This window comes from Limanda limanda, chromosome 5 (assembly GCF_963576545.1).
Source record: "Limanda limanda chromosome 5, fLimLim1.1, whole genome shotgun sequence".
Lineage (NCBI taxonomy): Eukaryota > Metazoa > Chordata > Actinopteri > Pleuronectiformes > Pleuronectidae > Limanda > Limanda limanda.
Genome location: NC_083640.1, coordinates 25,326,615 through 25,353,581, shown reverse-complemented (window position 1 = coordinate 25,353,581; position 26,967 = coordinate 25,326,615). Strand labels below are relative to the sequence as shown.

General features: G+C 43.1%; 2 protein-coding genes across 2 annotated transcripts; both read left to right on the top strand.

Annotated features, from left to right (window-relative positions):
* Positions 1 to 536: 536 nt before the first annotated feature.
* mmp11a (matrix metallopeptidase 11a) lies at positions 537 to 18,262 on the top strand. The gene is made up of 8 exons (XM_061072015.1): positions 537 to 804; positions 10,299 to 10,525; positions 14,577 to 14,720; positions 15,405 to 15,538; positions 15,934 to 16,184; positions 16,678 to 16,882; positions 17,559 to 17,819; positions 17,925 to 18,262. The coding sequence occupies exons 1-8, from the start codon at positions 703 to 705 to the stop codon at positions 18,041 to 18,043; spliced, it is 1,443 nt and encodes a 480-aa protein (XP_060927998.1). The 5' UTR covers positions 537 to 702; the 3' UTR covers positions 18,044 to 18,262.
* A 3,021-nt stretch (positions 18,263 to 21,283) lies between these two features.
* Positions 21,284 to 26,467, top strand: LOC133002188 (derlin-2-like). Its single transcript, XM_061071955.1, has 7 exons — positions 21,284 to 21,373; positions 22,381 to 22,446; positions 22,630 to 22,703; positions 22,791 to 22,884; positions 24,456 to 24,651; positions 25,348 to 25,438; positions 26,380 to 26,467. Exons 1-7 carry the CDS (start codon positions 21,284 to 21,286, stop codon positions 26,465 to 26,467), a joined length of 699 nt encoding a protein of 232 aa, XP_060927938.1.
* Positions 26,468 to 26,967: the final 500 nt, after the last annotated feature.

Sequence of the window (26,967 nt, the reverse complement as noted above, 5' to 3'; positions counted from 1 at the left end):
GGAAATAGTTAAAACTTACATATACCTTTAAATATTCAATTGGTTGACGTCTTAGGCTTGTAATCGTATCTGAAGCTAAATTGTCTTCATTGATATAAAATAAATGAGGTGATTGTTAATCTCAGTTAATCTGTCATGAAAATAAAAATCGCTTTCTTTTAGTTCACGTATCTGCACAGGAGAGTTGTTCTCAATAATGACTAGTCTATGTTATTATCCTTATAAAAAAGGGTTGAGACAGACCAGCTAGGGCGGTTCAGTTGTTACTGTCGTGATTGTGTTCCTGTAAAACTCTTAAAATAATCCCATAATATTTCCATAGGTGCTGGAGTGTGTCTGTCTGTGCTCTGATCATTGGATCCTTCCTGACAAAGAACTCCATCTTGGATTTCTTGGTCTTTATCAAATCAAAAGGTGAAAAAAAAATCATCATCATCTGTTTCGAGTTGACGGGCACGCGGCGGAGAAGGGGTTAAGAGTCACGTGGTCGCGGTTGGTATTGTCAGCCTCGGGCTGTTGGGGAAAAAACTGCATGTGGAAGAAAAAAAAGAAGTGAAGGGAGAGAACAAAGAAATCAGAGTGTATTTAAAGAGGAGCAGCCCGTGAGCCCCGCACTGTGCACTGTGCACCTCCTCCTGAGCACCTCCTCCTGAGCACCTCCTCCTGAGCACCTCCTCCTCCTGGCTCCGGACGGCGGAGAGGATGCGGACTTCCCTGCTCGTGTGCTGCTGCGTCCTGGCGCTGCAATGCCTCCGGAGCACGCGCTGCCTCCCGCTGCGAGGCTCCGGGTTCAAGCCTCCGCCGGTGAGTTGCTCCGGTCCGGAGCCTCCTCTGCTGCAGGTTTGGAGACTTTCGCGAAGGTTCTGTTGCAGAACGAGACGAGTCGGTTCGACTTTGACCAATATTGCACGAATGAAAGGAAAAACGCGTGATTTTGCATTTGTAAATGTTCTGCAGCGTTGACTTATTCATTCTTTACCCCCTGCACACAAACACACACACACACACGCACACACACACACACACACACACACACACACACACACACACACATGCACATCCGCACGCACACACTCATGCATAACACTTGTTTTCTTGTTCAGACTTTGCAATAGAATGAGTCACTTTGCTCCAAAAATAATAACATTCACTTGACTGCATGCAGAATTAGTTTCTGGGTTTAAGTAAATATACGCTTGTCTGCAGCTAGTAGCCCCCCCTGCAAACCCCATTCACGGGCACGCACACGCACGCCCCTCTTCTTTGGAATCATCAGCACCAATGACACTGATGTTGTAATTAAGAAAATGGCTATTTTACGCGCGCACCCGCAGCTGACCTGTCACTGTAATTAGTCCGGGAGCTGCTCTTACTTTGAAGAAATGACTATCATCACTATTTATTTTGATTTTTTTTTTGTGCGTGCTCAGCAGCTCTGCGGGCTCTCAGGACTTGGCAACACAATGTGACGCGCTGCTCTCTCCGTGCGCGCAGGATGACACTAGAGTGTTTTGGTTTCTTTTGACCATGGTCTGATCTCTGGGGAGGAGAGAGAGAGGAAATCACTGCTGCTGAGTTGCCCTGTCTGCCGGGCAGGAAGCTGTAATAACAGGTCTTACAGGCATTTTGTCAACAACACCATAAAAGACAGGGGTCCTCCATATGGACCCGTCATGATGGCGTCAGTTGAACTAATACATATCGAGTTATGCATTTTTATCTTTATAGACTCACTCATACCGCGGTGTTAAACATCTACCATGTGTGCATAAACTTTATGTTTCCCACATTTCTATTGTAGTGTTGTCAGTTTTAATTTACAGCCTTACTCGTCTCGTAATACTCCCTCAAGCCAAACATCTAAAACTCTAATGACACAGAGAGTTGCTGGTTTAGCATTTGTGCTTTTGCACAGGAAAATAAGTCATTCATCAAAACAGACGGACAGCTGGGACGAGAAGAATGTGGGATTTCAGTGAGAGCTGTTTCAGAGGAGGATGCCAGTGTTTGGAATTGAAATCATTTTTGTTGCATCACAAGACACATAACGAGCACAGATTGAGATATAAGGGCCGCGGCTGGCCCTGCACAGCAATATTTAAAAGTGCAATATTCTTTAGATTGAAGATCATTCAATCATCAGACCTGTATCTACCTGCTAGGGGATGGTTGTTGGGTTCTGTTCCTAACTCTGATCCTGTCGCCCTGGCTGTGTGGAGGTATCTCATGTACCTGAGCAGCCGGTAGACGCTTGATGCTCAGTATCTTCTCTTTTGGCCCTGGGCTCCTCCATGCACACATTTAAACTGTATTACTTTAACAATACAAGGGGGAAAGAATGAGCATAAACAACACTTGTAGAATTGAGAGTTTTTGAGAAACTGCAGGAATGGAATGAGACAGAAGAAAGATGGTTTTAAGGTTAAAAGTAAAAGTAGAAAAATTATGTTTATCATTCAAATGTATCGTGATCAGCAAAACTTTTTTTTTCTAAGAGTACATGCATACAGGAAATGAAAACAATTGAGAGGCTACAATTTAAACATTACATAAATGATTGACAGCTGCAACAATCACTAGTATTTTCCTGCATAGTTCTGTCAAAGCAGAAGAATCCCAGGCAGCAGATGGCTCGTCTAACAACATCCTGACAAAATGACAGGGAGGTGATTATGTGACATGTTGCATTCAAGTACAATCGGATGTCAAATATATATGATCACCTACAGGAGGAACCACACAATTGAGTCAGGAAGAACCACAAGATAAACTGGAGGCGTCACAAGATGATTGACAGAAACTGAAAAACAGAACATTTTTCCACACTTTCCTCCAATCTTTGCTTTTTTACTTTCAAATGAACGGATACGTTTGTCTTCTTCAGGTCTCAGATTAGGATAGTGCAATAAGACAATATCAACAATTATTGAAAGATTTTCATCAATAGCAATGTATCAAAACTCAGGAGCAATAAACTTATATTGATCATTTTTAATCTATAGAAATAATTGGCCGTATCTCAAAGCTGATAGACGTTCAGTGTGCTATGGTGATGAGGAGCTTCAAGAGCATTAAACATAATCTGAAACCACCCCCACCCCCCCGTGTCTCAACAGGCAAAAACATTGAGCTGTTAGATGGCGTGTTTCCATTAGATTGATTCTGTAGCATTAACGCTGTGTTTTTACATGCTTGAGTCCTTTAGACGGTTTAATCCACAGTAATCACAGTCAGGCCGCTGTGGTGTTGTGAAACATCGTTTGTCGACTTTTACTTGATGTTTGATATTTCACCAGGTTTCCACACGTGAGAAATTCAACTATTTTCTGGCAACACATTATCAGGACCGGGCTGCACATGGGAAGAGAGCTTTGTTCAGTCTGCCGGTCATTTCACTGCGAGGTCTTATCTGTAGTTTTGTCAATTTGTTCCCTTGTTGTTGACAAAAGAGTGAGCGATTACACAGGCCCGGACAGGCCCCAGTGTCTGGAGCCTTCATGGCAGTGGGAGACACACAGGGCCTGTTTTCTCTCTGCACTGAAAACCTGAGTCCTTCGGCTTAGGTTTTTTGTTTTGTCCCATCATGTTGGTGTCTTGGGGGCGGAGTGATTGGTCGGGGGGAACTGTGAGAGCAAAGGTGACATCAGAGCCGGTCCGGGTTCCCATTGAGCAGATCTAGGTCACAGCTGCGTCGGCCTGTGAGTGGTCAAGGACACACAACAAGAGGGGGTGCAGTTAAACAGCAACATGCACCCGCCATCAGTGGATCAGATGCTTTTGTTAGTGAGCATGAGGAGGGACCATCACCGGGTTCTGAATCCAGCCATAAAAAGGTGAGGGTGGGGGGGGGGGGGGGGGGGCAGTAAACTCATTAGGATTCAGCTAACTCCATGAACCCTGTGACCGGGTACGATCGGCAGGATGGAGTCGGTTCTTGAAGTCATTAAAGTGCACATCACTGAATTTAAAATGTTCAAAAGAATCCCAAATAATTAAAGAAAATCAACTTCCTGATATAACAACTCTTACATCATCATTTGATCATTTTGAAAAGTGTGTTTCAGGTTTTACAACAGCACGAAGTTACAGATTTAAACAACAGTGCTAGCTCAGAGGTTAGCCTAGATGCTACAACAGAACCGGAGAGTGTTTATTTATTTAAAGAAAAGCAAACAACGGCACTTAAAGATTTTCTCCGTGGAAAATGCTCTGATGCACAACTATGAATTCTGACAACATATTTTCAAGGAAGCTTCCAGAGGTGGCTCCGTGTAACACATCAGGACATTTAACAAAAAATAATGAGCTTCAATTAGTTTAAAGGATGTTAAAGTAATTTCTTTTGCGATACTTGGTAATAAACCAAAGTATTGGACATGGTGACACTTTGGCCTGATGGTGGTGCTTGACCACAACTGAGGGAACCACCAATCTAATCTTTAATTTGATTCAACTCGATGGGGACGTGGATGTTGAAACCAAATGGCAATCCGTGTGAATTACTTTAATTAGATTGAGCTAAAATTATGGGTTTGGAAACACTCTAATTTCCCTTAGAAGTAGAACGACTTGTCTCTTATCTGTCGAATCAAATAATGACATGCATAAAAGAAAAAAGAAAAGATACCTTAAAAGCAAACTGAACAAAAGAGAAAGACACCTGGTAACCATCACTCCCCTGGGAAAATCTTCTCACTCATTATTTCACCTCAGTCATCAGTGGAATCATCAGCCGGTCATCGTGCAGCAGACGAACAGACGATCTGTGTCTCACGAGCCAGAGGAAGAGTTTCCTTTGTGCCAGGAAAGATGAGAGATTTCAGCGAGTGGCCAGATGTTGTGCATCACCTTCCACCGCCGCGTGTTTCTCATTTTCTGATGATATATCGGATGAGGAGATTAAGAAGAGAGATAACAAGGGATTTGCCCACTCCCCCTATCTGGCAAAATGACTCCTCTCCACTGGAAGCACACCCTTCAAATTGAAATCTTATCTGTCTCCTCAAGTAAACACTCGCTTATGACTTACTTCCTCTCATCCAGATTAGTTTCTGTTGGACACTAAGATACATGTTGACGAGGCACTTCTCAGTTTCCTGTGAGAAGCACTGGCAGCATCACCTGCAGCGAACAGTCAATAAACCAGTTTGTATTTTTTGATTCACACGCGTACATGCACCTCAGATACATGTGCTCTTTAGAGTTTACATGAGTTTGTGACGTTCAAAGCACTTCAGGAGGAATTCTTGGATCAACTTTTATCATTTCCTTTCAGATTAACCAAATTCCTGTCAATCTTTTTTTCTACCGCTGCTGCAGTTACCGATTTCCCACTGCACTTATATGGGAAACACATTTTGCGTGCATTCAATGTATTTACGTGTTTTATGTTTTTATGCACAAATTAGTCTCTCTTTTGAAAACAAAGAAATATACAAATTATTTAATTCAACAAAATTGCCTAAAATGGTTTGTCTGAGTAATTTTGTTTGTTGAATCAAACTTCACTTAATAGAATAGAAATAGAATGATATCTTTACCTGTACAAAATCAACAGAAATGATCAACTGAAGGATCCAGCTGCTGAAATTAAAAAGTTATTGGGCCGAAATAATCAGGAATGATTTAGTGGTCGAGATCAGTAACATGCGTTAAAGTCAGTAGTTTGAAAAGCAGACACCTGATTAACAGGGGAAATATTAATACTCCAGTAACAGATGAGTGCCGTCTGTCTTGTTCCACACATGTACCCATGTAATGCAAAGCAGCCGAAGGAAATAGTTCATTTGTTGGGGACTATTTTCACCAGCGGATTAATCCACATTGGCGCTCTCGCTAGCTTTAGGGGAAGCACCCGTCGCATGTTAAGTCCTGCAGTCAGGGTTTGAGAGAACTTGAAGACGTCAGAAATAACAGGAAGAAAAAGACACAACAAATACACACAAGCAATGTGGTGCAGGGCGAGTGGAACATGGGACAGAGTGAGGGAAGAACCACGAATATCAAACTGTTCTGCGTTTTAACTGCTACCGTCTTCGAGCACAGTTCTTGAGTTACTGCAACTAATTGCTTCCACGTTTGTCTCTAATGTTTGAAATGAAGGGTCTCGCTCCTCAAGTGCAGACGTGAAGCTGCTCTGAGGTTCCTCAAACGTCTGCTCCGCCTTCTGTCTCAGGTTGTAGGCCACGTTAAAGCACGGTGACCTGACGGGGGTGACGGAGGTGGGGGGGGGTGGGTTTGTTGTTCCACTGGAGACGCTCCTCAGACGCAGCGTGACCAGACATGCCCTCTGAATACCACAGTCAGATCCCCTGCACCGCGTCTCGAACATCTTGTCATCACTGTAACCAGAAGCTGGATGTGTCCATACTTGTAATGGACGCCCCCCACTCCCAACCCCCCCCACCCGCACCCCCATCACCAGCTCCTTCACGTGTTCCCAGCGTGAACAAGCATCTACCAGGCCTTCAGGCTTTTGGGGTAGTTTCGTATCTCATCACCCACTTTCTGCACTCTCAGCGGAAAGTGACAGACTAATTGTCCCGAGGGGATTTTTTTTTCTCTACCCCCCCGTTCTTTCTCAGACGTCGTCACACAGTCTCCTGACAGGATTTCCATTGTCTGCTCTGAAATTACACGTGAACACGCAAGCACGGCCACAAGACCCGTGTCTCACTGGTTGACTCACGGTCGTGGTATCACCTCCTCCGAGTGAAAACAACCTCTAATCTCACTCTTTAGCTTCCTCTTACAGCTGAGCCTCAGATTTAAAATAAGTGCACGGAGCTGTTTTACACAGGTTAAGGAAATAGAACAAGTCAACCCATATTAAACATCTCGGGGAACTAGTGTCCTGAGTTCCTGAGTCAAACATTTGACCCTACAGCCTATACGCCTCATCGTGTTCCAGATTTCTTTTAGTGTCCAACCCCTGAGGGTTATTAATCTGCAACTGAAAACAAATTTAGTTTGTAAAGTATTTATGAGCTGTATTTAAAGACTTATCCCCTCGGTAAGATAGATAACACTTTTCCTCTTGCTCCCACCTCCCAGAAATGAAGCCAAAAAATCCTGGATGTGAATTCTGACATATTGTACAGAGGACAAACTTTGGAGTGTATATCGACAAGTCGATCTCAGCTGTAAATCAAGGCGTTTCACCCTGTTTTTATGTCATCAAATAGGTTATTAAAACCAAATTTAACGAAAAAGCATTGCTACCAGCCACCAGGGGGCGATGGAGGTAATAACATTTCAGAACATTTGGTTTTTTGTTGTTGTTTGTCAGAGGAAAAGGGTTCAGAAACTCATTAACTCAGTTTCATGTTACACGTCTATTGATTAAGAAATAGCAGGAAACGCACCCGATATCGTAGATGGAGCCAAATCTGTTGTTTGGGTTTTAACCTTGAACTTTGATGTGCAGTCTGTTGGGAATCAGGAACCTTTAGTGTGTAGCTGTGCTGCCGGGTCAGACAGGTCAAACAATCCATTTGACACGCCGGCGGGACGGGGGGGCGGCTTAGTTCTTTAACCACTTTTCTCCATCTCCCTCTTTGAAATGACAGAGGCGGCTCCCCCCTCCTCCCCCTGTGCACACACCACTTAGAATTAGCCCAGGTTTTACGACCCTGTAAGCCGACACCCCCCCCCCCCCCACCCCACCCCCACCTGATTGGGATCAGGCAACGGGCAGCGTCGGTCTGAACTGTCTTGTGTGAGGACAGAGGTTTGCTTGCGACCAGGTGATTGACAGCTCAAGTCCCAGTAGACAGGTCCCAGTCCCTCTCAGTGAAGACCACAGGGAAGTTGTTGACGATGTCCCAATCAATGTTTTTATTTTAAAAGCAAACAAAAGGAGATTGAGTTCCATGCTGGTAGCGATTTCCATCAGTTTCATGTCATCAGTCTTTGCTCTGATACGTTTCTAACCTGCTTTACACCTTGATGAGGGTTTCGTTGTTTATCATGAGGTTGATATCAGTGCTCAGAGGGAAACCTCACGTCAGGCTGGTGCCACGTGCAAATCAAGAAAACTGCTTCATCACTCTGACGACTCATGTGCTGCAAAAAGAGAAACGCGCGACAAAAAGTGAAAACGACGACGGAAATGTTTCCAGGGAACCTAAAAACAGCAGGTTCATCACTTTTTTATGTCCCCGGTAAACATTTCAGTTGTTGTTTTTCACAATCTGCCGTCCATGTTGTCATATCGATGAAGATGTTTTCTTAATTTGCATGTGTTTTCTTTGTTAACAATGCAGCTGTTTGTTTTGGGACGTCTTAAAAAATCTTTTGGGAGCTTAGGACACTTAGAACAACCCCCCGACCTTTTTAACGTGAGTAAGTGCTGAGGGCGTTAGAATCCAAGCTCTGAAATCTCCTTGAAACAAAGTGAAACCCAGGAGGTGCAGGGGTCGGAGGGGCTCTGAGAGGAGGTGTGTACTGTTTGTTCTGTGATCCAGGCCCATCAGTCACAGGGTTTCTGCAGTCTGGAGCACATTCCTCCATTCCTGCTGCGATTTGTTCCCCATAACCTACAAACAACAACCAGTTTGAGTCCAGCAGAGCCGAGGGAGGGAGGCTGCTGTTCACACAACACAAGCACAACTTCCACTTGGCTCAGATAAACATCCTGCAATTCGTTATTATAGATTTTATGGATGAAGTGTGAAAACGTGATGTCAAAATACTACAGTTTATATGTCTTATCACTTTGGTTTGTTCCGCTTGTCGAGGCTGTAACTTTAAGTTCAATGTTTCATGTGATGTTTGATTTGAAAGCAGTTGCATGAAGTGAAGTTGTATGAATAGGAGATACATAGTTTATCGATAGCAAACCAGAATTGGTGAAGTATTTAACAAGCTATGTTGGCCAAAGTAGCAAAGTCAGAGGTCAGGACCCAGGTTCAGCTGACGTCAGCAACACGTTATAAGCAGCATAGTTCATAACCCAGTTATATTAACTTTTTTAATGCAGCTTTCCTTTTCCGACAAACTGATTAAAGCCTTCAGCTTCTCACCTGCAGCTCTCAGCTGGAACCTGCCTCCATCCCAACAGTGATCCTTGAACAGTTCAGAGGGAACTGAGGTCAAAGGTCAGACTGATGGTGGTTTTCAGATCCTCTGGAGAAGATGCTGGAAGATTCATTGGATCAGATGATAGAAGTTAATAGTTGTGTCCCTGCACAATATATATGTATATCAGGTCTTTTCCCACAGGTTGTTGTTAGTGGCAGCGGAAATGGCGGCTCTCCTCTGTAAATTGCTGTTGTGGAAATGAGCAGAGCCATTTCCTCTGAGGTGTGTGGGGGGGGTTAACGATAATGGGACACTCTGGGACCGAGCGTCCCCTACTACTCGTTTCTGGTGACCTGATTATGAGTGCGTGCCGTCATTAACCTCAGAGTTCAAATGCCGCTGGTTCAGGACTTAAGGCCGGCGCATGCTTCTGCGTCGTCAGGGGCCCGCAGGCACGCAGCTGTAACGCAGGACTCGTTGTCATTCATGGTTCTCCAACCGTTGCCCGTGTTGCCATGCAATTCCCCGCCCGAACACTAGGCGCAGTAATGTTTTTTGTCGAAGTCGGCTCTTCTTCGTGTGTTGCACGAAGAAGAGCGATTTATTTACATCGCCACGGCGGCTCCGCAGAGCCTTTTTCTGGCGGAAAAATCCGCCGGTTAGTGACGGGTTATACTAGTGGACATAGTGTCGGATCTCTTCTGCCAAGTGCTCTTCTATCTGGTCCATATTCGTTCTTCTAAATCTTCCGTGGTTTCCGGGCATGAACCGGAAATGCGACTCCGGAAATGATGTAGTCAGCAGACCAATCACAGCCCTCGTGGCCGGGTGACGCTTGCGGGGCTTTGCCGTCTAGTTAGAAAAATTGGCCGACGCACGTAAGGACGTAGGAAGGGCCGTGAGGGGCCTGGAAGGGCTCCTGCGTCTCCGTTCCCCTGAAAACGCAGAAGCATGCGCCGGCCTTTTGTTTGTCTCATACTTCTGATGAGTTTTCCTCTAGCGCCACCAGCAGGTTGACATTTGTCAACAATCATTGGAAGGATAGCAATTCAATTTAGACCACATACATTCACGTCCCCCACAGGATGTGTGTAACAACCTTGGGGATGAAATTTATCATTTGATTTCTAAGATTTTAAATATTATACCTGCTAAATTCCATGTGGGGGGGGGGGGGGTGAACCTGATAAGGTGCACCTTTAGATTAACGACCCTCTGCTTGTCGCCATGAACCACAACCAACCCAGAGACGACTAACTGAACCGCTGTTGTTCCAGGTCTCTGAAAAGTTCCCCGACCTGAAGAAGAGAGGGAAGGCTCCTCACGCTCAGGACCTAGTGAAGGAGACGAGTTTGTCAAACAACACCTCCAACACATGGAACCGACCGCGCTGTGGTGTACCGGACTACCCTGCCCAGAAGGGGGTGCACCATCGTGGACGACACCGCCAGAGACGCTTTGTCCTCTACGGAGGACGCTTGGACAGAACGGACCTCACCTACAGGTACAGATCTGCACACAAACAATCAGTTCTTAACAGTGACAGCCAGTGACCCCCTGCTGGTGACCACATCACAGCGGCCTGTTAGGGTTGTGTTACTGTGCACTTCTGTTCCTCATGTGATTTGAATGAGAAAAGGAAATTAAAGTTGGTATTTTCATAAGATTCCGTCCAGCTGGCGTCTTCGTCCGGCAGGAAGCAATTTGAGGAGGCAAATGTAAACAAAAACTACAAAATAGTTTATTTTCAGTTAATCAGAAAATCTTTTCAAAGACACATTGAACATAGTGGAACGTTTAGCAGCTACAGAGCAAAGATATTTCCCCTCAGGAGTTGGTGGAGACCGAAACCAGAGCTACGACTGAAGGATTATTGGACCTGACATTCTTCAGATGGAAACAAACAGGACTCCATGTTTGAATGCTACATGTTAAATTGGATCCCCTGTATAAAGCACGTAGAAAATGAAGTCTTGAAATTATGATTCTGACAAAAGGGGGTGCTGGTTTTCTTTCATGTGAGGCCTTGGCACCAGCGAGTGTCTGGCAGCCGTCTGGTGGCTGCTGCCACTCTGTCTGTGTCTCCTGGGGTCCCTTTCATTCTAGCCATTCTTTAACTTAACAGTATATTAAGACAAGCAGAGGGCGAGAGAGGGAGAGAGAGGGAGAGAGGGGGGAGGCAGAATGCTTTTATTAGCAGCACCGGCCGCAGACTAATAAGATTCTGCTGCTTTGGACCAATAAAACGCTGACGACGGTGACACCTGACAGAGTGATTTGGTCAAACGGGACCATGGCAACAACCCACAGAGTCAGAGGAGACTCTTCCTGGACCTCACGGGTCCACTTGGGCTTCTGGGGCCTTTCAGCAGCTAAGATATGAGCGTTGACAGAGTGGAGCCTTGCTAATGATTCCCCCGTGTTTACTTCTTTATTCAGAATCAGCCTGGATTTGGAGCTTGGGGAAGCAAGTTTGGGCATGACCCCCCCGCAGTCATGCCGGGTCGGCTGAGAGATCTGTTGTTGTAGCTGATTTAACGGCTGTTAGCAGAGCTGAATAGAGGCTCTCAGGTGGTCGCCAAACGTTAAAGGCCTGAGCTGGTTGTGGTGTCAAAGGTCACTTGTTTTCACATATATTCATATTTACAACCTCATTCTTCACATATTTACCTCAATCATTAAACACACACACACACATACCGCCCTGCGGACTAAATTACTCAATAGAGCACCAAATTAAGATTAATCCACCACTGAGAGTAGTTCCCAACTCCCAACAAATTAACTATTTCCCCTTGTTTGTTTGATTAAAAGCTCCAGAGACAAGTGAAGCGTTAAATTTCACTGAATAAAGAGGAACCAAGACCAATTTGCACATGAGCATTAGCATCGCTTGTCCAGAATAGAGTGAACACATACATGTGTTTTCAGTAAGGACAGTGGGAAGGCGATAGCTGCAGCAGAAGGAGGAAAAAAGGTTGAGAGGAATTTGATTTATCTAAAAGGAAATTATAAAAATACCTCCTGAAGTTTTCTGAACGTCAGAGACTGAAGAATAAAAAAAGGATTTGAGGTGCTTGTGTAAATCCAAACTACAAACTTCTTTGTTTCAAAGCAGCAGGAGGTGATGCTGCTGGTGCAGACACAACATCTGCATTTCGCTCAAATAAAACTCGGTGTTGAGATATTCAAAGCTCAGCCATGTGTTTCTGAAGAGTCATATTCAACAAAGTGCTTCATCTTTAATCTGGAGGGTGTTTGTGCAATAAGTGATAAGCTGGAGGATTTCAAGCTACGTGAACTTTGCTCTGAGGAAAGTCCCATTGTGCAAACTTCAACGCAAATATTTGCACTGTTGCAGGAATCTGTTTTGCACAAGAACACGTTGTTGATCAAACAAATTATTTCCAGCCAATTTTTAATACCATGCTGTTCCTTTGCCATGTGTCTTAAAGGTTTAACTCTTTCAGAAATGTTCCATGACTCTGCTCCACCTCTCTTGAATGATAAATTCCAGTGGTATTCATATATCGAACTCTAAATTAAGACCACATTTCCCGTTACTCCTGCTGTCGTTTGTCCCTCTTGACCCTCGTTGCATTAAGACAGAGCTGATCCCGGCCTCAGGTAAAGCTCACGTGCTCTGGACTGACCTTCCCTGAATTCTGCTTTGTGCCATAAAGTGATGCAGCGTTTCTCTTTTTTCGTCCTTCGATCGATAAAGCCGTCTCCTGTTTGTCCTGCTTGTCCACACATCTGCAAATGTCTCATCTTCACAGAATCAGAGAAACTTAGGAACTTCGTGAAGAAATGAATAGGAGATTCTCACTCATATCTCATCTTGTCTCTAATTGAATACTGCGATACCCCAAGGAGATTGTGTTTACCTCATTATGTTTGATTGTCCGTCTGTTAGTTGGTTATCAGAATTACTACTGGACGGATTTCCTCAGAACTTGGTGGAAGGATGCAGTGTGTGTAGTTATGTGCAACTTGATATACGGAGACTGTTGGGCCTCGGGGGAAGAACGAGCTGTTCTGAGTGACATTCTAGTTTTATTAAATTATCCTTACATAGCCTTGAACATGCTGCTTCTCTGCTCTCATCGTGATCCTACATGTCCAGACTCCGCAGCGTGTCATGGACCTTCTGCTCCCTCTCCACCCAGGAGCTCCAGGTTATTCCACTGTCCACTCGCTCGCCCTCTAAGATTTGGAATAGTCTCACAATACGCTTTAGGTGTTCGGGCACTTTTCTTTTATGTCTTTTCCTCTGACTCTATTTGACGGGATCACTTGGAAGTGGAAGCAGCTTGTAGTGTCTGTGAGAGGTGTTGTATTAACAAACGCTTGCTTTGTTCATTCAGACCCAGACCTGAAGATGAGCCGAGCTCCTCCATCAACAATCTGCTCATGTGATGATTTAACAGAAAACTCGAGGTTAACACATATTTTTGGAGTCAGGACATGTTTAACCCAACTCAGCGTAAAGTCTGGAGACAGGGGGGAGCAGCTTGAGTCTAAAGTTCAGAAATACTCCCACAAGGAAATCACCCTGATTAACAAGCTCTATCTTATCTGTGTTGAGTCTGGATGCAGCAGGTTTATTGGGAGTTTCGTTACCGTGCTGCAGTTATGTATTTGTGAGCAGTCAGGTTGCCAGGTCTGGCCGCATTGTGCCAAAACCCAAAACCTGCACTTACCAGTAGCAGCTGGCAGCATGTGCAACAGACGTGAACGCTGCACGATTAAACACGTCGGGGCAGATTCACACTTTACCCACAAGAGAGGTTTCAGTTTTCATCAGCATTTCTCTCAGAATGCTGAACTGTCCCTTTAGCTGTTTGGCAAGGAGACATGTGAGGAGACTGTTATTTAAAGGAACAGTTTGGGAAATTATACCTATATCATTTTTAAAGCTCTATAATTAACGCATTATTGTTGTTCATTAAAAAATATAATCCATGTCTGGAAAATGCTGGTTTCACACTTGAGCTTGTAGCTTCCATCTGACTCCCTGTGAACTACAGGTTGAACTTGTGGCCCTTCTGCAACATTTTCATCTCATTTTACAAAGTCAGTCAAATTCCATTTTAATTAACAACTGATTATGTCGCCCTGTCATGTCGGCTGACAGTGATTTATTCCAAACTGACATGTGAGCATTTATTCTCATTTTAATGCAGCATCAACTCACTGATTTGATGCCAAGTGTACCCGATGCTCTATATCATTAATGACGTGTTTATGAGCTGTGGGTAAAACGAGGAGGTTTCTCCTCTTCTTCCTCTGGTTGTCACGCTGGGTGGTTTAATCTCAGAGGAAACGGGAGGAGACGATTCAGGGTTTTGTTAGCGAGCCTGAGGGCCTGAGTTCTCACCTCCCGCTGACGAGACGGCTGTAGATATCAGATTAGAGGGAGGTGTGCGAGGCCGGTGGTCCCGCTCTGCCACTGCTGCTGTTCATCCTGTGTGCAGTGTGTGTACCATGTGTGTGCAATGTGTGTACAATGTGTGTGTGTGTGTGTTTGACACCTGTCCCAACTTCCTGTGCAGGATCGTCAGGTTTCCGTGGCAGATGGGCGAGGAGAAGGTTCGACGTATCTTCCGGGAAGCGCTGCAGATCTGGAGTGACGTCACGCCGCTCACCTTCACTGAGATCCACAGCGGGAAGGCCGACATCCGCATCGACTTCACTAGGTGGGAGCACGGAAAAGACACAAAGACGTTTTATTAAGTGACAATGAAAAGGAGCCTGAACACAAGATGTGAAGAAAAACACATGCTCAAACAGGATATATTTCATAAAAGTACTAATAGTAATTATACCTTCACTTACCAAGTATGAAATAAGCCTCATCCCTGATATCATAAACGTAGGATACAGTGCGACATGTTTATGATTGATATCCAGGTCCTACAGAGTTCTGCTCTCAGCTCTTGTTTAGTTTCCTCGCTGACGATGAGCAGATGTTCTTTCATCTTTATTTTCGTGGATTTCTATAATTTCCTCTCGTCTGCAGTCGCCACAAACGATCCCGAGCTTCACCGTCACCTGAGGCAAACACTGTGTTTTCAATCCACTGTGTTTATGAGTGAGTGCTGGGCAGAATCAGATCGGATCAAATCTAATTCGGACAAAGATCTTTGGTACAAAAATCGAGAGATAGTCAAGCAACAAAGAGCGGAAAACAAACAACACTTTCATCCTCTTTTATGTTGCCTGGTTTGTTTGTTCCTGCAGCGATTTCATGTTTTTCTGATCCGTGCCTCATTGTTATAACTCTCAGACTAACTGATAATCAAATATCATCAAGAATGTTTTCAAAGATTTGATTTCATTCATTTTATGTGAACCCGAGCGTTTGTTTTACGAACTTGTAGATACTGGCACGGAGACAACCTTCCGTTCGACGGCCCGGGTGGGATCCTCGCTCACGCTTTCTTCCCCAGAACCCACCGACAGGGCGACGTCCACTTCGACTACGATGAGTCCTGGACTCTTGGAAACCACATGGGTGAGTGAGACGCTGAGAAAATACAGACAACTGTCTCTTTACTTTAATGCTTCTAGTAGAAATGACAGATTAGAAAAACCTTCACCCAACAGCTGCAAGTTAAATTGAAGAGTTTGTCAAAGAGAAAAGTCAAAATCCTCCACTATTATTTACAAACTTTTAAGTAAAACCATTTATCAAACTCCCTTTTTCTTAAAATGCTACTTCTCAGAGTTTGAAATACTTTGTCATCCTTTTCTAAAAAGTGATTTTATAAAGGTACATTTCTTGAGGATGTTTCCGTGGCGTTGGGCCTCTGCCAGCGGCTGGAGACAAACACACAGGACCTTCACACAGTGAGTGAAGCAGCTGTGGTTTTGCATCATCTGAGGTTTGTGGAACCTCCTCTCCTGCAGGCACAGACCTTCTCCAGGTCGCTGCCCATGAGTTCGGGCACGTCCTGGGCCTGCAGCACTCGCGTGAGCCTGGAGCCGTCATGTCCGCCTACTACACCTTCTCCTACCCGCTGAGGCTGAGCGAGGACGACAAGCAGGGCATCCAGTATCTGTACGGAGCTCGTCCACAAGTCCTGCCCTCGCCGCCGCCGCCGCCGCCACCACCCACCCCTCCTCCCTCTAACCCGGAGACCAACGAGATCCCCACTAATGTGAGTTGAACCGATGAAGGTTCAAAAGAAACTAAAGACAGGATGTAGTTAATTCTAGGAAAATACGTGATACATGACGTGAGATCAACTCATTTCATGGGTTTCACTGGCAAGGAGTAAAATAAAGAAACTCTGTCCTTTAAGAGGAAGTCGTCTCTGTGCTTATAAACCAGTTGAACAGCAAATATCAATGGAGCCGCATCGTGACAAAGTGTATTTCTGAACCGTGGATGTTAAACCTCAGATCAGCTTCTCCTGTAAAACTTGTAACTGAGAGTTTTTACACTGACATAAATCCCCTGAAATTCTTTGTGATGGTTTTGTGGTGAAAGTCGTCTTCGGCTGGAACTCAAACACAAACCCCAGCTCTGATTTACCTTCAGGCAGTAAAACTTCTCTTTATCACTTCATCTCGCTGCAGTTAAAATCCCTGTCGTTAGAAACGCTGCTTTTCCTCATGTGGAAAGGGATGAATGATGTGTCTTCTCTGCAGCCCGACGCCTGCCAGACGGACTTTGATGCCGTGTCTATGATCCGAGGCGAGCTGTTCTTCTTTAAGTCGGGCTACGTGTGGCGGATCAGGGACGGGCATCTGGAGAGCGGCTACCCGGCGCTGGCGTCCCGGCACTGGAGGGGGATTCCCGACAACATCGACGCCGCCTTTGAAGACAAGTCGGGGAATATTTGGTTCTTTCAAGGTGAGCGGGCGCTGCTGTCCTGTGGTTTGAGATTTCATGTGAGGACATGAAGAAGAAACAGAAAGTGTGACACACGCTCAGGAAAGCAAAACAACAAACAACAGCTTGTGAATATTTTCATTTAAGTTTAAATGTCTGGTGGTCTCAAGGCTGGACTTGTTCTCTCAGGGATCTGCCAAAGATTATCTAACAAAATATTTAATACGAAGTTTATTTAATCAGAGTCAATACTTCACAGCTCATTAAACCAGGTAACATGAAATATGAGGTAAAGTCTGACGGTAGCTGTTGCTCCTGGGAAAGTCAAATCAATAGATTTTAGAAAAGTGTTCCCGACAAACCATCTAAGATTAGGTTCATTCCCCAATTGAATAAAGTATCTAATTGTACATACTGATAATAGATAAATATATAAGACTTTGACTAAGACTAAGTGAAAAATGTAGTATTATGATTTGACCTGGACTCGCCTGTTTCCTGAGATGAGGGATCGAACCTGTGACGCTGCTACAGACTGAAACAAAGGTCATGTCAGGTCACTTCTGCTCCATCAGGAGGAAAACTCTCTGCAGGGGACGAAGCTCTGAGCGGACGAGAAAGTCTTTTAGTTACAGACACAAAAAGAAATTTACCAACCGAACTGAAGTGTCGTCCGTGTTCCTCCATCCTCCTGCAGGTGAGAACTACTGGGTGTTCGATGCCGAGATGCAGATCCGAGGGCCGGAGTCCATCCGCAGCTTGGGCCTGTCGGTGTCCGGGATCCAGGCTGCGCTGCGCTGGGGCCACGACTCCAACTACAACACCTACTTCTTCAAGTCCGGCAGCTACTGGAGGTTCAGCCCCCGTGAGAACCGGCTGGAGTCCGTGTACCCGCGCAGCATGCAGGACTGGAGCGGCATCCCCGAGGACGTGGACGCAGCCTTCAGGGACGTCTACGGTAAGATCCAGACAACAAGAAAGACCAGAGTTTATATATTTAAAGCTTTTCACGATTGTTGACACTGATTCTTTGACATGAAATCGCCTGCGATTTGTCTTTCAGGCTACGCTCACTTCATCCGAGGACGACAGTACTGGAAGTTTGACCCTGTCGGTATGAACTCTCTGGAGGGATACCCCCGCTACATCGGCATGGATTTTTTCGGCTGCAGAAACGCTTGAGTCTTCAGCATCGGAGAATCACGCCAATTTTTGTTTTGTTTTGTTTCTTTTTGACAATGAAGAGGAGTTCTTTGTGAACAAAGCCGTTTTGTATGTTCAGATTCAAAGGGGGCGAGACGACCTCCTTTGAATCTGTTTGTGCTTTACTCCATTTATTGGTTCTCAGATCGACTTCAGCTTCTTCTCAGGAAAACCAAGCGATGTTTCCTCAGACCTGGCGCCTCCTGTGCAGCTATACTCATATTTATTTTGCACATTTTGTCACCAGAAGCCTGAGATCTGGGCCCTGTATGAACCACATGTGAACTGATCTCACCTCCTGTCTTTGAGCCTGACGATGACATTCTGGTTCACAGACAGAACAGACTCTTTTTCCCTTTATTTCTTTGTAAAATCGTGGATGAGACTGAGATTCCCTCGTGTTTGAAGAGTGGCATTAAACACGTAGATGTGTACGTGAATTTAAACCCAGATATCAAAGATCCTGCAATTTTAAAGACGTGACCACACGTGCAGGATATTTTCTTTCCCTCGCTCACATGAATCATATCTAACGTTGTCGCTCTCACGTTGAGTAGGGTAACTGAAACTAAAGCTTTTACTAATTTGAACCAGAAAAGTAAAATCAACGTTTGTTGTGTCGGGATAAAGTCAGAGGTCATTAAAACTTTACAGGGGAAGAAGAGGGAACATTAGGTTAATACGTGGAAACTGGGATGGAAACATGATATTTCTGTTTAAAGTATAATTTCAGGTTATAGGTTTAAAATGTGGCACGGACAAGCAACGCTAAAGTCACGTGCTTTGTGCTTAGAGCATCGCATTCATTCCCCTTCTCTGGTTTCAGACCTGTACGGAAGTCTGAAAATTTTCCTGAAGTTTTCCCGAGAGGCCGTAGGTGAGAACGCAGACGTCTGAGTCAGCTGCTCTGGACATTTTAGAAACTTTTCCAAGGAGATTCGAGATCTTTCAGGTGATAAAGATAAAAAATAAAAACCCTTTCTGCCGCAGAGAGAACATTATCCTGTTCTTGTGAACGAGTCCGATCCGGACAATCTCCTGCTGCTTCTTCACATGTGAAAGATAAACTCCTGACAATGTCTGAAAACAGCTTCATTACGTTTTCATTTGCACTTTATAGCATTTACTTTTATTCACACACCAACTTTTCCCAACATGAACAGATGGAAGAAGCACTTTCACACTGACAGAGAGTCTGGACAGTTCTGGTCTCTGATGAAGACCTGAAAACTATTTATTTTCCTTGTCGGGATCAGATTCTTCTTTCTGTTGTTGTGACTCGACTTTCCTACATTAAATCTAATGTTTCCTTCGTTTCCTCCCCACGCAAAATATTATTTTTCCAATTCAGTTTCCACATGTGAAAGTATAAGCCAGATCACGTCTTGGTGTCACTCTTCCAACACAGCGAGTCATCACCACGTTTCAGTCTGCAGGCCTCTGCTGCCGGACAAGCTCCAGGGCGCCACCTAGGGTGCAACTCTGTCTCCCTGCAGGCGGAGACAGTGTCCTCATGTTTTTTGAATCTCTCTCATCCTGGATGAAGTCATTTCTTCTCCGCCACATGGTGCTGTTTTCAGGTCGGGGAGTGGAACTCATTCAGGGACGATCAGTGGTTCTCAGCCGGCTCAGTCACTCAGCAGCAGACCTTAGCTTCCACCCGGATCCGAAAAACACAAAGAGACAAATACTATAAAGTTGGAACTAACTCTTTTTAACTAACTGCAATCTCTGCATGTCATTTTTTTTCATTCATATTCCAAATACACTCAGTTCATTGTTTGACAGTGAAGAATCAAATCTTCATATGTGAGAAACTAGAATAAAATTAATACTTGATATTTTGCCCCAGAAAATCAGTTAAATGTCCAAAATATGAGTATTAATCAATATAAAGAGGTAATTTACCACCGTCCATCTTTTATTTTTAATGTTTTTATTCTGTATAGTTTCTCTTTTTGGAGGAAACTTGAGTTTAGTACTAAAAGGTCATGAATGGTTCAAACGTCTTGATTTCAGGTTAAAATAACCTCAATAATAAATGATTATTCTCACGACTCTTCAGATTTACCCGATGAACTAAACAAAGGAAAGTAGTTAAAACTTCATAAATCAAAATATGATAAAACATCAGTCACATTTTACTGCACAACTTAAGAATTCAGGAGTTCTACCAGAATATGTTTCCTCACATGGAGGATGTGAGAAACTTCTCCTCTGCTGCCGAGTGGACGGATCTGGTTTGAGACCGGCGGGTTGAGACCCACTGGTCCTGCTGATGGGGACGTGTCCTCCTCTGTGTCCCTTCCCACTTCGAGTGCTGCAGTGTGCCACAGACAGAAGTGTGAGACCTGTGGGACTTTTCCTTGAAGTGTGAAGTGTCACTTCATCTCGTTTGTCTTCCAGTGCCGGACACTGAGTCGTTACAGTTTCAGTCGTTACAGACGCCATTTCAAGTGTTGACTCTTTTACTGCTTTGAAAAAATATTTATACGCAATCGACTTAGCAAATGTTTCTTGTACATACGTGATTGTTATGTTCTCCAACGGATTAACTTGTACATTGAAATGTATGAACCGCATATTGTTTCTTTCTAATAAAATTATAACCTTTTTACCAAACTGCCTGTGGTGAGAGAAAGTTTAAATACACACACACTATATATTTATATTCTATTCGTACTTGATCAAAAAGTTAATTATTGAATTTGGATTTACAGAGAAATACATTTTTATCTAAATGTCAGATTGTGTCAATTTAACTGTGAAATGTACTTCTCAACTAAATCTTAATTTCTATCATCATCTATCATGATCGCTAATTTGCAGATCAAACAAATATATATATATAAATAATTTATAAGCTTTGAATTATTGAGTAATTTCTACATAAGAAACATTTGTTTAAATAAATGTTGGAGTATTTAAACAATATTTTACGCATCTAGTCTATTCTTCTTAAATTTTTCAATTGTTGTTTCTTGCACTTTATTTCAAAAACTACTCGTCACATGATAAACATACACAGTTTAAATACCAACATGTGTTTTTATCATTGTTTTGGAAGTAATGTGTTGATGGTGTGTGGGCTGGATGGTGTTAATTGATCGGTGGATCTGATTGGCCGGTGCCGGGGCAGTGGGTGGGGGGGGGGGGCTGTGCTGTTGATTCACTGATGGTGGAGTCCTGGTCGACAGTGAAGCAGCAGCAGCAGCAGTGATGGCTCACAGCTTCACTCAGGAGTATTTCCAGATCCCTGTGGTGACCCGAGCGTACACGACGGCCTGCGTCCTCACCACTGCTGCCGTGGTAAGAGACAACAACAACAACAACAACAACAACAACAACAACAACAACAACTACAACTACAACAACTACAACAACAACAACAACAACAACTACAACAACAACCACTCAGGGGATCCTAAACTCTCCAGGTTAAGATCAGCCTGAAAACCTCCAGTTCAATCAGGATAATTCACAACACTGCTGAATGTGAATGTTTAAGACTATATATTTTTAAACTAGACACTGATTACGTTAGTATGATGAATACAATTAGTTTTCCTAAAGGTTTTTTTTAAATTCAATTATTCAATGACCACTTCCAGGAGACGTTTCTTTATTTCCTGAGAAATTAAACAGCAACAAGTTGATGTTTCTTATCTTTTAGAAAAGTCTAAAAATAGTTTAATGTTAAATCTCTGAGCCAAAGAAGTTGAGCTGCAATAAAATGTAAATTCTTCTTGTGAGGCGATGTTTTAACTTGTACAAGACAGAAGCATTTAAAGTGTGAGTGGCAATGTAATATATGAGAAAGTCGTAAAAGAGAGAATTTGATTTATACATTTTAAACAAGTTTTCTTGTCGGTTGACATGTAACAGATGAAAGCAGCGTTAATTAATGAATAAAAGAAGATTTATTTCAAAGTGTCAGTTAATAGGTAAAAGGGCGAAAGCAGCCGAAGTGTCACTTAACGAGTTCAAGATGAAAGTAGTTAAAATGCATATTTCAGTTGAAGTAAAGAATTTAAAAGTAGCTGAAATGTGACTTGAAGGGACGAAGTTCAGGACTTAAATCACTCAATGCAATGAAAGGAGTTGAGGTGTAAAAAAAACAACTGGAAACATTTGTGTGCGAGCACTGGCAGCGTGGATTTAGATTTCTAGAGCTGACACGTTGAATCACAGAGGAGATTAAACACAAACTCACGTGAGAGATTATGATAAACGCAGCGGAAGTTTTAGTTGATGTAAAAATAATGAAAGTACTTCAACATCTGGCTCCAACACGTCGTACCCTGTTTTTCTTTTAGCAACTTGACATCATCACCCCCTTTCAGCTCTACTTTAACCCCGACCTCATCATCCGCAGATACCAGGTGACATTTATCCACTATTTTAATCAACTTAAAACAATTTGGATTTTCTTGTGTTGGTTTCATCGTCTAATATTGCCGCACTAGAAACTTTACGTATTTGTACTTTATGTTAAATTTGTGTTATTATATTGAACAAATAACATTTCATTATATATTTACACTTTTTTTGTCTCCGTCTCTCAGATATGGCGTCTGATCACCAGCTTCCTGTTCTTTGGTTCTCTTGGATTCAGTTTCGTGTTCAACATCATCTTTCTGTATCTTTTTTTTGATTGAAATATCTCAGATTATCTATAGACACTCTTCTATAAACCACCTGCAGCAGAGACCTTGACTTCATGAAGGTATCGATACTGTCGGATGCTGGAGGAAGGTTGTTTCCGGGGAAGAACGGCAGATTTTGTTTTCATGTTCCTGTTTGGAGGAGTCGTGATGACCGTATCCTTTGAGGCTTAAAGCGAAACAAGGCAAAAAACAAAGACACAATTAAAGTTTGTTTACAACAGGGAAGTTTCACCTCCATCGTTTGGTCAAAACAACTCAAATGACGAAAAAGCATTTTCTCATTCCGATTAGATTAAGATGTCTGGTCATCAGCGACGGTGACAACCAATGGAACGAAATGTAGTTGAGAAAAATGTCACAAACTGCCCGGACAGGAGATAAAGCCGGTGGAACTAGATGGCTTCAGTTCTGGATTGTGGGAGGATGTGGAGACGCGTTATCTTTATTTACTGTTTGATTGGAAACCAACAGTTTATTCTGTTAACAGTGAAACGAGCTTTGGTGTTTTTATATGTGAAGTGAGATAAATGTAGTGGACTGAAAAGGACACTTCTTAGGTAAATGTACTTAGTGACTTTTCAGCAAAGGGAACTCTATTTCACCGTTGAAAGTTTTTAAATGTAAATTCCAAGAAATCTAACAGGACAAGAGAAAAATCCAGAATCTAATTATCTGTGAAAAACCACAAGATTATAATGTGTTGTTTTTCGAGTCGACACTTTTCACGTGACAAGTTGGATGATAAACACTGAAGTTTTAACATGCTCCTGTTAACTGAGGGTTTTTCTCTGTTCCTTGATCAAAATTAGAACGCCCACTGTCCATAAACATGTAATGGACACGAGCCTGTGTGGTTTTGATGATGCTCAGCAGTTTGCAGCCAGGAGCTCTTGTCCACATTCCAGGGTAATGGTACAGTCCCGGCTCTGTTTACTGCCGACGTGCCTCTGGGCTGTTGTGAAACTGTCGGTGTGCAGATTTATGGTTTTTCTCTGGAGCCGCAGGTTTAAATGCAGGTACATGACGACTAATTGTACAGTAATGTTCGGGTAGTACAGTGTTGACTGTGTTTCAGGATGGTAACGGGCTTCGCTGGCACTAGAGGAACGTAAGGGGGTTGGCTTTTATTGTGAAGGGTTCAGCGTTTAGTAAATAACAACATCAGGTCTGAGAAAATGTTTTTGAAAAACTCCACCCGTATAATTAAGTAGGGAGGAAGTTTCAGGTCCTTAGTCAAAAAAGTTTGTAGGAAACTGCATCGTCTGTACAGTGCCTCGCATGTTATGGTTGAGTTAATTATTGTTTGTGTATGTACGGAAGCTCATTCCTGTCACGAAAATAAAAATACAAGCTTTCAAGAATTAAAAAATAGTCCTTACACGTCACCATGAGTCGAGATTAAATTGAAGTTATACGACAAGTCGAATTTTGACTTTTATAGTCAAGTAAATCATAATTTATATTTACACTTTTAATATCCATAATGTTAAATTATTCTTATCCTGACAGGAGTGGGCTTCCTTAATGTGAGATCAGAAATGTGTTAGACCACTTCACACTGGTTGGACTGGTTGAGTTCATCAGTCAATATAACAAACAGAGCAGATTTATCTTCTCGGGAACTTTTGTCAAACTGATATCAACATCTGACTCAGATGTTGATTTCACTGTCGCTATGAAACAAAAATCAAGTGATGAGCTGAATTTAACCTGAAGCTCCGCAGCTGTTAGGTCTGTTCGCCAACGTCTTCTTCCTGGGTCAGGCCTTCATCATCATGCTGGTGTACGTGTGGAGCAGAAGACATCCGCTCATACGCATGAACTTCTTCGGCCTCCTCAACTTCCAGGCCCCGTTCCTGCCCTGGGTGCTCATGGGATTTTCGCTGCTGCTCGGAAACTCCATTGTGGTCGACCTCCTGGGTGCGGTAACACACACGTCCCCAGAAACCAGCCACATCGGAGCAGACACCTACCAGACCTGGTGTCAGAGGGCTGCAGTGCACTATGGGAAGAAATAAAAAAAAACTTCCAACATGTACATTTTCATTGCAGGAGGCAAACATTTTATTTTCAAACTAAATAATGTGTTTAATTTAAAGATCATAAATGGAATTAAAAGGACCAAGACGCTCAGATTGATCAAACTGGAGATACTATTAGAGTCTTGAAATGTAATCAGTTCTTCAGTCCAAGCTAAACTTTCACCGACACACTGAGAAATCCTGCAGCTGATCCACAATCAGCTTCAACGGCTAAATAACCCATGAAGTTAATAGCTCATGGGCTGAGTTATCGGCTCCTGACAAAGACAACGTTTTGTAAAGTATCATTAGTTATTCACTGGTTGTCTGAGTAGTGCAGTGTCTGTTCTGAACCTGCAAGTTTGCTATCTGCTGTCAGTTTGATCTGTGTCTGACAGCAGGTTCCACGTACACACAGACAGAGGTTATTAAGAACTCTCATGTAAAACCCAAACCAACAAGGAGTTTGTCTCTGGACACCTTCTGACTTCCACATTTCAAGAACAGCAAACACTGTATTGATGCAGGTGTTGTAACATGAGCTTTTTATGGCCTGTCAGTTCCTAATGTCCTCTGATGTCTCTTCCCTCCTCAGGCATCAGTGTCGGCCACATGTATTACTTCTTGGAGGACGTGTTTCCAAACCAGCCGGGAGGAAAGAAGCTGCTTACCACACCGGAGCTTCTGTACCAGAATTCATCTCTCTTCTTTTTTTTCTTTTTTTTAAAACATATATTTATTGGTTTTATGTAGTTTTATACATTTACATCAATTAACATACATACAAGAACCTTCCCCAACCTCAACATATGGCAGCATAAAATGAAAACAAATAATACAAATATCAATTGCTAAGATATGATTACAACATAAATTCAAGGACAAAAATTTGAAAATACTAATTTAGTTTAAACTAAATTAAATTTAAAAAAAAAACATATATATATATATGTTTTTTATATATATATGTATATATATATGTTTATATATATATATATATATATATATAAATAAGTAGAATAAAATACAGTCACAATAATGGAACAGAGCACAGCACACATTACTCACAACAGATTAGTAACTTCACATTTCCAATGCCTCTTCAATGTCACCATTCTTAACAAAGTACAAAAACATCTCCCAGATACTGTAAAATTGAGAAGCTTTCTTCCTAACTACATATGTTAACTTCTCAAAAGCCAAACCAGACGTTAAGTTTTTTAACCAGTGGCCTAGAGAGGGGCATCAGCTCTCTTTTTTAAATAAATCACAGGCCGGACACATTATGACAAACACTCACGGGCACTTCAGAGTCAATTATTGTAATCTGCACGTTTTTGGATTGAGAGAGGAAGCTGGATGAAACCCACACAGACACAGGAAGGACATGCTCAACACATAAAGGTCGTGGACGGTCGTGAAGTCTGAACCCAGAACTTCTTTGGATCGGTGTTATGAGGGTTTTGGAGTGATAGTTTTACACTGAAATTTACAGTAAATAAGATCAATAGCAGCAAACAAACAAACAAACCTTACAATGTTGTCAGCCGTAACTTTAGATAGATAATTCATTTATTGTTGTTATCTATAATTGCTAACGTAACCTGGTCTTGTTCTCTCCTCGCAGGCGAGCGATGTTTGACGAGCCGGAGGAGCCAGACTACCGCCCCCCCCACGAGCAGCAGCAGGACGAGGAGCCGCTCAACTTCAACTGAGATCCCGAGATCATCGGAAATCTGCTAAATGAGCAAGAGAGTCAGAAGACGAGGATCTACACCGAGTCCAGAGCCGGAGGAAACTTACTCATAAACCATTTTGTCTTTTCTTTACGATTTTGGGATTCGAGACACTGGATGTTTGAACTTGTTGAATTTGTACTTTGAGGGGCTGAGAGGACTGAACAGTGACCCCCCCCGCTGCCGCTTCACACAAACTGCCGACGGCCTGAAATCCCATCAGGCCCGTCTGCACACGTTGCACTTTCCCCCCCCACGCTTTGTGGCTCCAGCGCTGGGGACCAAATGGAAACTGCTTAGCACAACAACACGCAAACAAGTATCTGTGGGAGCCCGACAACAAAACACAAACTCCATGCTCCTGATAAATATGAGTCACTGCTTCACAGTCACAGAGTCACAGTTTGAACTGTTCGACAATATGAAGAAACCGGGTTTATCACGTCAGGATGGAAAATCATCTACAGGATCATTTACGG

Coding starts and splice junctions, on each gene's coding strand:
- mmp11a (XM_061072015.1), top strand. CDS start 703: ATGCGGACTTCCCTGCTCGTGTGCTGCTGCGTCCTGGCGCTGCAATGC. Junction 14,721..15,404: donor ATCCGCATCGACTTCACTAG/GTGGGAGCACGG, acceptor ACGAACTTGTAG/ATACTGGCACGGAGACAACC. Junction 16,185..16,677: donor CCAACGAGATCCCCACTAAT/GTGAGTTGAACC, acceptor TCTTCTCTGCAG/CCCGACGCCTGCCAGACGGA.
- LOC133002188 (XM_061071955.1), top strand. CDS start 21,284: ATGGCTCACAGCTTCACTCAGGAGTATTTCCAGATCCCTGTGGTGACC. Junction 22,885..24,455: donor TTGGAGGAGTCGTGATGACC/GTATCCTTTGAG, acceptor GAAGCTCCGCAG/CTGTTAGGTCTGTTCGCCAA. Junction 24,652..25,347: donor CATTGTGGTCGACCTCCTGG/GTGCGGTAACAC, acceptor TTCCCTCCTCAG/GCATCAGTGTCGGCCACATG.